At 47.5% G+C, this 11,781-nt stretch overlaps 1 protein-coding gene across 1 annotated transcript; it reads right to left on the reverse strand.

Moving 5' to 3' along the window:
• Nucleotides 1–5,252: 5,252 nt before the first annotated feature.
• Nucleotides 5,253–9,448, reverse strand: LOC147086865 (tubulin alpha chain-like). Its single transcript, XM_085979067.1, has 5 exons — nt 9,414–9,448; nt 8,147–8,369; nt 7,866–8,014; nt 6,220–6,900; nt 5,253–5,694 (listed from the first exon to the last, which is right to left on the reverse strand). Exons 1-5 carry the CDS (start codon nt 9,414–9,416, stop codon nt 5,395–5,397), a joined length of 1,356 nt encoding a protein of 451 aa, XP_085835193.1. The 5' UTR covers nt 9,417–9,448; the 3' UTR covers nt 5,253–5,394.
• Between the last annotated feature and the right edge of the window lie 2,333 nt (nt 9,449–11,781).

Here is an 11,781-nt window from a genome sequence, read left to right on the forward strand (position 1 = left end):
CACCCCTATCAATCAGACTTCAATCAATCACACCCCCATCGATCAGACTTCAATCAATCACACCCCCATCAATCAGACTTCAATCAATCACACCCCCATCAATCAGACTTCAATCAATCACACCCCCATCAATCAGACTTCAATCAATCACACCCCCATCAATCAGACTTCAATCAATCACACCCCCATCAATCAGACTTCAATCAATCACACCCCCATCAATCAGACTTCAATCAATCACACCCCCATCAATCAGACTTCAATCAATCACACCCCCATCAATCAGACTTCAATCAATCACACCCCATCAATCAGACTTCAATCAATCACACCCCCATCAATCAGACTTCAATCAATCACACCCCCATCAATCAGACTTCAATCAATCACACCCCCATCAATCAGACTTCAATCAATCACACCCCCATCAATCAGACTTCAATCAATCACACCCCTATCAATCAGACTTCAATCAATCACACCCCCATCGATCAGACTTCAATCAATCACACCCCCATCAATCAGACTTCAATCAATCACACCCCCATCAATCAGACTTCAATCAATCACACCCCCATCAATCAGACTTCAATCAATCACACCCCCATCAATCAGACTTCAATCAATCACACCCCCATCAATCAGACTTCAATCAATCACACCCCCATCAATCAGACTTCAATCAATCACACCCCATCAATCAGACTTCAGGCAATCACACCCCCATCAATCAAACCCCAATCAATCACACCCCCATCAATCAGACTTCAATCAATCACACCCCCATCAATCAGACTTCAATCAATCACACCCCCATCAATCAAACCCCAATCAATCACACCCCCATCAATCAGACTTCAATCAATCACACCCCCATCAATCAAACCCCAATCAATCACACCCCCATCAATCAGACTTCAATCAATCACACCCCCATCAATCAGACTTCAATCAATCACACCCCCATCAATCAAACCCCAATCAATCACACCCCCATCAATCCAACCCCAATCAATCACACCCCCATCAATCAGACTTCAATCAATCACACCCCCATCTATCAGACTTCAATCAATCAGACTTCAATCAATCACACCCCATCAATCAGCCTTCAATCAATCCCACCCCCATCAATCAGACTTCAATCAATCACACCCCCATCTATCAGACTTCAATCAATCACACCCCCATCAATCAGACTTCAATCAATCACACCCCATCAATCAGCCTTCAATCAATCCCACCCCCATCAATCAGACTTCAATCAATCACACACCCATCAATTGGACCTCAACATAGAAACATAGAAGATAGGAGCAGGAGTAGGCCACTCGGCCCATCGAGCCTGCTCCGCCATTCAATGAGATCATGGCTGATCATCCAAATTCAGTGCCCTGTCTCTGCCTTCTCCCCATATCCCTTGATCCCTTTAGCCTTAAGAAATATATCCAACTCCTTCTTGAATATATTTAATGAACTGGCCTCAACTGCCTTTTGTGGTAGAGAATTCCACAGGTTCGCCACTCTCTGGGTGAAGAAATTCTTCCTCATTTCTGCCCTAAATGGCTTACCCCTTATCCTTCTTGCCTGGATGAGTGCAGCTCCAACAACACTCAACACCATCCAGGATAAAGCAGACCCCTTGATCGGCACCCCATCCACCACCTTAAACATTCACTCCCTCCACCACCGGCGCACCGTGGCTGCAGTGTGTACCATCTACAAGATGCACTGCAGCAACTCGCCAAGGCTTCTTCGGCAGCACTTCCCAAACCTGCGAACTCTACCACCTAGAAGGACAAGGGCAGCAGGCGCATGGTAAGACCATCACCTGCAAGTTCCCCATCAAGGCTGACTTGGAAATATATCGCCGTTCCTTCTTCGATGCTGGGTCAAAATCCTGGAACTCCCTCCCTATAAGTAAGGTGGGAGTACCTTCTGCACAAGGACTGCAGCGGCTCAAGAATGCGGCTCACCACTGCCTATATACACCAGCCCCGCTCTTTGCCCTCAGTGTGGACACTCCTGACCTAGGGATGGAAGAGTTATCTTTTGTTCTCAGGAGATGTGTATCTCTGCCAAAGCACACAGTGTGGGACTGGAGTGACACGTGGGCCCAGAAGAGGGAAGGGTAGCATGTTGTTGAACGCGTTGGATATTTAATACAGTCCGCCCACTTTTAATGATCACTGTTCCTGGTGCCAGCTCACAAATTTATTGTATTCACTGACATAATATGACGGGATGGGATTTGAACGCAGAATCTCTGGGTCCAGTCCCATAACAACCACGCCACCGTGCCCTGATAGGGATGGACAGGCCTGTCGGAGAGGGCGTGGGCGAGGAGCACGGATGGGATGGTTGCTAACGCTCTTTGCCCTGGCCCATGAGTTAAGAATGTCCATTGTGGCAAGACACTGGAAGGCCAGCAGGGAGCGGTGTTTAATAGAACTCGAGGATGGATCAGCACCAGGAGAGGGAGGGAGATAGGCAGGGTGGGGGAAGAGGCACATTGAGAGAGAACAATGGAGAGAGGGGGAGAGAGGGAGAAAGAGAGAGAGAAATCGGTGAAAGGGGAAGAGACAAAGGGGGAAACATGAAGAGATAGGCAGGAGAGAAAGGGGACTTGAGCCTGTTCCGCCATTAAATGAGATCATGGCTGATCTGTGACCTAACTCCATATACCCGCCTTTGGCCCATATCCCTGAATACCTTTGACTAACAGAATCTACCAATCTCAGGCATAAAATTAACAATTGACACAGCATCAACTGCCGCTTGCACAAGAGATTCCCAATCTTTTACCACCCGTGTGTGTCGAAGTGTTTCCTAACTTCCCTCCTGAAAGGACTGGCTCTAATTTTTAGACTCTGCCCCCTAGTCCTAGACTTCCCAACCAGCGGAACTAGTTTCTCTCTATCAGTTCCCCTTAGTATCTTCAAAACTTCGATCAAATCATCCCCTAGTCTTTAAATTCCAGGGAATACAACTCTTGTTTGTCTAATAGAAACATAGAAGATAGGAGCAGGAGTCGGCCATTCGGCCCTTCGAGCCTGCTCCGCCATTTAATGAGATCCTGGCTGATCATCCAAATTCAGTACCCCGTCCCTGCCTTCTCCCCATATCCCTTGATCCCTTTAGCCTTAAGAAATATATCCAACTCCTTCTTGAATATATTTAATGAACTGGCCTCTACCGCCCTCTGTGGCAGAGAATTCCACAGGTTCACCACTCTCTGGGTGAAGAAATTCCTCCTCATTTCAGTCCTAAATGGCTTACCCCTTATCCTTAGACTATGACCCCTGGTTCTGGACTCCCCGGCCATCATAAACATCCTTCCTGCATCTAGTCTGTCCAGGCCTGACAGAATTTTATAGGTTTCAATGAGATCCCCTCTCAATCTTCTAAACTCCAGTGAGTATAAGCCCAATTGACACAATCTCTCCTCATATGTCATTCCTGCCATCCCAGGTATCAGCCTGGTGAATCTTCGCTGCACTCCCTCCATGGCAAGAACGTCCTTCCTCAGGTAAGGCGACCAAAACTGCACACAATACTCAAGATGTGGTCTCACCAAGGCCCTTGTACAACTGGAGCAAGACATCCTTGTTCCTGTACTTAAACCCTCTCGCTACGAAGGCCAACATACCATTTGCCTTCTTAACCGCCTGCTGCACCTGCATGCTTACCTTCAGCGACTGGTGCACAAGGACACCCAGGTTTCTTTGCACTTCCCCTTCTCCCAATCTATTGCCATTCAAATAATAATCTGCCTTCCTGTTTTTGCAGGATCTCTCCTTGTACTTTCACCCTTGGAGTCCAGGTATCATTCTGGTAAACCTACGCTGTACTCCCTCCAAGGTCAATATATCCTTCCTAAGGGGTGGTGCCCAGAACTGCTCACAGTGCTCCAGGTGTGGTCTAACCAGGGTTTTGTATAGCTGTAGCATGATGTCTAACCCCTTGTATTCTAGTCCTCTAGATATAAAGGCCAGCATTCCATTAACCTCTTTGATTCTGATTTGCATCTGTCCATGACATGTTAATGATCTATGTACATGGACCTCTAAGTCTCTTTCGTCTTTTTTGCTTCCAACTACACGGCTTACAATGGTGCCTATCTTTGTGTCATTGGCAAACTTGGATACGTGGCTCTCTATCCCGTCATCTAAGTCATTAATAAATACAGTGAATAGTTGAGGCCCCAACACAGATCCCTCTGGGATGCACTAGTCATATCCTGCCAATTTGAGTACCTACCCTTCTTGAATAGTGGTACTACGTTAGCTGTTCTCCAGTCCTCTGGCACCTCTCCTGTGGCCAGAGAGGTTCTGAAAATTTGTGTCAGAGCCCCTGCAATCCCCTCCCTTGCCTCACACCGCAGCCTGGGATACATCTGGGCCTGGCGATTTATCCACTTTTAAGCCCGCTATAACCACTAGTACCCCCTCCCTCTCAATACTAATTTGTTCAAGTATATCACAATCCCCCTGACTGATTTCTATGCCTACATCGTCCTTCTCCATAGTGAACACAGATGCTAAATATTCATTTAAAACTTCACCTACATCTTCCGGCGCTACACACAGATTGCCACTTTGGTCGCTAATGGGCCCTACTCTTTCCCTGGCTATCCTCTTGCCCTTAATATATTTATAAAACACCTTGGGATTTTCCTTTATTTTGCCCGCCAGTGTTTTTTAATGCCCCCTCTTCACTCTCCTATTTTCTTTTTGAAGTACCCCCCTGCACTTTCTATACTCCTCTAGGGCTTCCACTGTTCTTAGTCCTTTGTATCTGCCAAATATGCATCTGATATATAGGGAACATGGTATAATAGATAGTGTTCTGGTAGATGAAGGTCTGATTGTTGGTGGTCTGATTGATGGTGTTTGACAGATGGACAGCAGATAGATGGGGTCTGACAGAAGTGGCTTCCTTATATGTGGGTTTGATAGATTGTGTCGGACAGATGTCGGTCTGAGATATGCAACAAATAGATGGGGCTCTGCAGATTGATGGATGACAGATGATTGATACAGGTCTGATAAATGAAGTCGGGTAGATCGGGGACGGGTGGATGTGGGTCTAACATGACACAGCTATCCTAATATCTGAAACCCTCTGGGGATTAATTTGATCCCGCTCTGGGTTCAGATGATCCTCTTCTAACTTCAACACTTTTTACACCGTGTTTCCCAACCCCTTGTTTATTCTCAGCTTTTAAAACAACACAATTCCAAAAAGATTGTTCAAATAAATTTATTTTATTGATGATAATTAGGAACATCATTGTGAAATTAAATTATTTTTTACTTTCTAAATAAACAAGGCTTCTTGTAACATAAATGTAGAATTTAGTTAAACCCTTTTCACTTTCTAAATTAATAAATCTTATTCTTCCTCCTCCTCCGCCCTTTTGTCGAGATCAGCAGAATCGACCCCCACCTCTTCATAATCCTTCTCGAGTGAGGCCATATCCTCCCGGGCGTCCTGGAACTCCCCTTCCTCCAGCCCCTCGCCCACATACCAGTGGACAAAGGCCCGCTTGGCGTACATCTTGTCGAATTTGAGGTCGAGGCGGGACCAAGCCGCTGAAATGGCGGTGGTGTTGCTCAGCATACAGACGGCGCGCTGCACCTTGGCCAGATCACCCCCTGGCACCACCGTCGGGGGCTGGTAGTTGATGCCCACCTGTGGGGGAAAGAGAATACGGTAGATTTCAGTTGCACAGAAAGAAGCTTCAGAATCACATTTGTTGGCCGCCAATTAATTTTCAGAAAGCTACATTTATGAACGAGTTTGTGTCTTTTACTGTACAGAAACCTGGCCCTGGTTTATTCACTGGGCTCTTTCCCCAGTTTTGAAGCTTCAGTTTCTGATGGAAGGTCACTGTGTAATGAGGCTGCGTTCAGGAGCTAATTCAATTCTTTATTTTATCGTCTCCCATGAGGTTTTAAATTTCGGGAAGCATTTTCCTTCTTTCAAGGCATGATTTCTCCTGGGACATTCAGGGCTGCAACCAGGATTGAAGTGGAGAATTCCACCTGAAGCCTCAGAGGGAGCTCCTCTTTGGGCCAGGAATGGAGGATCTGTTCCTGAATGGTGGAACATGCTTTGACCCAAACTGTAGACACGTATTGTACACCTTGGAGATCAGTTTACCACAATCCCGGTTTCCTCAGGGCCCCATGGATTGGACACAGAACCCACACTTACCTTGAACCCGGTCGGGCACCAATCAACAAACTGGATCGAGCGCTTGCTCTTGATGGTGGCGATGGAGGCGTTGACATCCTTCGGCACCACGTCTCCTCGGTACAGCATGCAGCACGCCATGTACTTGCCCTGGCGAGGGTCACACTTCACCATCTGGTTGGCTGGCTCAAAGCAGGCGTTGGTGATCTCAGACACAGATAGCTGTTCGTGGTAAGCCTTCTCCGCCGAAATAAGGGGCGCGTAGGTCGCCAGCGGGAAGTGAATGCGGGGATAGGGGACCAGGTTGGTTTGGAACTCAGTCAGGTCCACGTTGAGGGCACCGTCGAACCGTAGCGACGCCGTGATGGACGACACTATCTGTGCGATGAGACGGTTGAGGTTGGTGTAGGTGGGGCGCTCAATGTCAAGGTTACGCCGACACACATCGTAAATGGCCTCGTTGTCCACCATGAAGGCGCAGTCAGAGTGCTCGAGGGTGCAGTGGGTGACGAGCACGGAGTTGTAGGGCTCGACCACCGCGGTGGAAATCTGCGGCGCCGGGTAAACGGAAAACTCCAGTTTGGATTTCTTGCCGTAGTCGACGGAGAGTCTCTCCATCAGGAGGGAAGTAAAGCCCGAGCCGGTCCCGCCCCCGAAACTGTGGAAGATGAGGAATCCCTGCAGTCCTGTGCACTGGTCAGCCTGTGGGCAAAGGGAGATCAAGACATTAAAAGGGCGTCGGAAATAGAATCCATAGTCAAGGGACAGTGAACCCTGGACAGGAGCAAAGATACAGACTGTCCCTGGAGAGATGGGTTGTTGGTGGGAGTTTGTGAGATGGGACTGTGATGAAATATGCCATTCATCACTCATCTGTATTCTCTGTGTGATTGTGCCTGTGACTGTGGTTTAGTTTCAGTTTCATTTCCCTTACCTCAGTTCTGTTTCCTCACCTTGTATTGTATTGTGTGTAGGGCTCCGCCCATACCTGGCCCCTATGTAAGCAGGCTCAGCGTGCCTCACATCCAGTACTGCAGACCTCTGGATGGAAGACACCTCTCCACTGTGTGTTACCTTCTAAGTTAATAAAAGCCTTGTTTTGTTCCGCTAACATTGAGTCTCGGATTTATTGAGGCACATCAGGGACAGTGGGAGCCTGGGCGATGGAGCATTGGGATTTGTTGTGGAGGTTGTAGGGAACCAGGGCTGGAAAGGCACAGATGGTGCTGGGAGACTAGTTGAGTTCGGGGTGTTCACGGCTTGATTGGTAATCTAGTGGTGCGGAACGCCCGCTTCTTATAGAACCGGCCGATTTTCAGCAAGACGGGCAATCAGTAAAACCAGATTTGCGCCCAGGCGGTGAGGACGAAAATCGAGCCCGCACCGCCTAACCGGAGTTTCCGCCCATCCACCGCTGAAATTAGGGCGGACAATCAGGAGCCTTCCCAAGAAAATTGCAGGCCATTGTTTTCAGGAATGTATTTGGTCCCTTTTTTGTGAATGGAGATGTGGGAGTGACATCAATAAGTGATACTGGAGTGAATGAGCAGGCTTTGTGTGCTTGGGACACTTCATCTGATACAAGACTTTTCATTACAGAAGCAGAACTGGATAGTGGGAGAATGTGAAGCAGGAAATCCACGGCACACCAAAGCAACAGAACCTACCACCTTCCGGATGCGATCCAAGACCAGATCCACAATCTCTTTGCCGATGGAGCAGTGACCCCGGGCGTAGTTATTGGCCGCATCCTCCTTGCCGGTGATGAGCTGCTCGGGGTGAAAGAGCTGTCGGTAGGTGCCGGTGCGGACCTCATCTGGGGGCAGAGAACAGAGATTTCAAAACAGGAACACAGAACATTACAGTGACTTAGATACATTCAGGCCATATTGAAATGTGTTTAGTGAGAGCACTGACTGACCAACCCATCAATGATCTCCTCTCTTACCAATCACAGTGGGCTCCAGATCTACAAACACGGCCCTGGGAACATGCTTGCCCGCCCCCGTCTCACTGAAGAAGGTGTTGAAGGAATCGTCGCCACCTCCGACGGTCTTGTCACTGGGCATCTGCCCGTCCGGCTGGATCCCATGCTCCAGGCAATACAGCTCCCAGCAAGCGTTGCCGATCTGCACACCCGCCTGGCCAATGTGGACTGAAATACACTCACGCTAAAGAGGGAAGGACACATGATTATCCACACAGGTAGGAGGGCAATGCTATATACAGTCAGTGGAGCTGGAAGGAGAAGCGTTTGGGAGCAGCGACACATTCTTTTACAGCAAGCTGTGTGTCCCATCCGTTCCCTACTGATCCCGCATTCCATGCGGACCCTCTCTCAATTCTTCAATTCAATTCAAATCGCTTTATTGGCATGACAAGTTACATCTTATGTTGCCAAAGCATCGGAAAACATTCATGTTTGTTCACAAAAATACAGAGCTATCCATACAGTGTATAAACAGATATATCCCTGAGTGTATAAATATACTTTCATATAATTTATATGTACTTTTATCTTATCTTTAGTGGTTGTCCCTCTGTTTATGGCAAGCTGTAACATAGTGTGCCGCTAATGTTATGCAACTTCTCTCTTCCCCTAGTAGGTATGGGAGTTTTTGGTTGTCATTCAATTTTCTGAATTCCGGGCATATTTTTGTAAATTTTGGGTAGAAATTCTCCCTTATGCCCTGATATTTTCTACAAGCTGTGAGGAAGTGCATCTCTGTCTCCACCATTCCCTGACTGCAGTGAGGGCATATCCTGTCCTCTCTTGGTAGCCGGGTCTGCCTGTGTCTACCTTTTTCGATCGCCAGGCTATGTTCACTAAGTCTGTACATTGTCAGGATTTTTCTCAGTTTGCTGTCCTTTACCATGGTCAGGTAATCAGCTATGTTGTATTGTCTGTTTATTGTTGTATTCCCTGCAGATTGCCCCAGTCTCTGGGAAATTGCCGATCTCAGTGGAGCCCAATTGCTGTGTGGATCTCCCATTCCTGGTGGACTATTGGATCCTGTAAGCACCGCCCCCTCTCCTGTGATTGCTGGACAGTCCCTGTGGATCTGCCGTCTCTCTCTGGATCCCTGCTCTCTCCCTGTGGATCCCCCCTGTGTCCCTGTAGTTGCTCCACTCTCCCTGCAGGTCCCGCTCTCCCTGTAGGTCTCTCTATCTCTGTGGGACCCCGCCGCTCTCTCCATTCCACCAGGTGCGCTTACCATAATGTCCTTCTATTCTCGCCGCTCCTGACAATGTGCTGCGTGTGTTGCCGCCCCATTTATACCGCATCCCATTGAGGCAAACCAGGCTCTGATTGGTCCGGGACAACAAAAGGCTGCGGTTGCTTGGAGCAACATCAACAATACATCACGACCCGTCTCAGCGCTGATTGGCTGCTTTGTGCAAAAGGCGGGGCCAAGTGTTGGCAACAATTGGTTATGGAGGAGCTCTAGGCAACAAGGGAGACTGGCTTTGCCTACCTTGTATTGGTTAATTAACCTTTATTGATGACACGTGTTATCATCAATATAAAGGTACCAAAAGCCCCCTTACTAAAGGGGCACAACACATCAAGTGTAAATTAAACAAAATTAAAATGAAACTTCAACTAGCTTTGTCTATCAGAGCCCCATCTCAACCCACCATCTATCAGACCCCATCATTCAGTGCCCCATTAATGAGATCCGATCTATCAGACCCCATCTATCAGATCCCCATCTATCAGACCCCATCTATCAGACCCCCATCAATCAGATCCGATCTATCAAAACCCCATGAATCAGACATGTATTAACGTCAATATAAAGGGGCACAACAGTAAACAGTAAATTAAACAAAATTTAAATGGAACTTAACCAACTTTGTCTATCAGACCCCCATCTCAGCCCACCATCAATCAGACCCCATCATTCGGAACCCTATGAATCAGACCCCATCCATCATGCCCCCACTCTATCTATTAGACCCACATCTATCCGATCATCTGTGGGACCCCCGTCTATCAGAGCTGCATCAATCAGCCCCCATCGATCAGATCCCCATCTACCATAGCCACATTTGTCAGATCTCAGCTCTCGGCTCCCATTCTATCAGATCACCATGCATCATAGGAATGTAGGAAGGTAGGAACATGGGAACAGGAGGAGGCCATTCAGCCCTCGAGCCTGTTCCGCCATTCAATTAGACCATGGCTGATCTGTGTCCTGACACCATATACGCGCCCTTGTCCCACAGCCCTTAATCCCTTTGGTTAACAAAAATCTATCAATCTCAGATTTAAAATTAACAATTGATCCAGCATCAATTTCTGTTTTCGGAAGAGTTCCAAACTTCTACCAAAATTTGTGTGTAGAAGTGTTTCCCAATTTCATTCCTGAATGGTCGGGCTCTAATTTTTAAACTATGCCCCCTAGTCCTCGACTCCCCAACAAGCAGAAATAATTTCTCTCCGTCAGGCTGCTGTGTGAGGCAAGGGAGGAGATTGCAGGGGCTCTGACACAAATCTTCAGAACCTCTCTGGCCACAGGGGAGGTGCCAGAGGACTGGAGAACAGCTAACGTAGTACCATTATTCAAGAAGGGTAGTAGGGATAAACCAGGGAATTACAGGCCAGTGAGCCTAACATCAGTGGTAGGGAAATTATTGGAAAAAATTCTGAGGGACAGAATTAGTCACCACTTGGAGAGACAAGGATTAATCAAGGATAGTCAGCATGACTTTGTCAGGGGAGATCATGTCTAACCAATTTGATTGAATTTTTTCGAGGGGGTGACTAGGTGTGTGGATGAGGGTAGTGCAGTTGATGCAGTCTACATGGACTTCAGTAAGGCTTTTGACAAAGTCCCACATAGGAGACTGGTTGTCCAGTGGTATACCGCAGGGATCGATGCTGGGTCCTTTGCTGTTTATAGTGTACATTAATGATTTAGATATGAATGTAGGAGGTATGATCAGTAAGTTCGCAGATGACACGAAAATTGGTGGAGTGATGAATAACGAGGAGGGAAGCCTCAGGCTACAGGACGATATAGACGGGTTGGTTAGATGGGCAGAACAGTGGCAAATGGAATTTAACCCTGAAAAGTGTGAGGTGATGCATTTTGGGAGGACTAACAAGGCAAGGGAATACACAATGAATGGTAGGACCCTAGGAAGGACAGAGGATCAGAGGGACCTTGGTGTGCATGTACATAGATCCCTGAAGGCAGCAGAACAGGTGGATAAGGTGGTTAAAAAGGCATATGGGATACTTGCCTTCATTAGCTGAGGCATAGAATATAAGAGCAGGGAGGTTATGATGGAGCTGTACAAAACGCTAGTTAGGCCACAGCTGGAATACTGTGTGCAGTTCTGGTCGCCACACTATAGGAAGGATGTGATTGCATTGATTCACCATGATGTTACCTGGGCTGGAGCATTTCATCTATGAAGAGAGACTGGACAGGCTGGGGTTGTTTTCCTTAGAGCAGAGAAGGCTGAGGGGGGACCTGATTGAGGTGTACAAAATTATGAGGGGCATAGATAGGGTAGATAGAAAGGAACTTTTCCCCTTAGTAGAGGGGTCAATAACCAGGGGGCATAGTTTCA

The sequence above is a fragment of the Somniosus microcephalus genome, unplaced genomic scaffold (genome assembly GCF_052327205.1).
Source record: "Somniosus microcephalus isolate GS21.2 unplaced genomic scaffold, FLI_Smic_1.0 unresolved_chr7, whole genome shotgun sequence".
NCBI classification, from domain to species: Eukaryota; Metazoa; Chordata; class Chondrichthyes; order Squaliformes; family Somniosidae; genus Somniosus; species Somniosus microcephalus.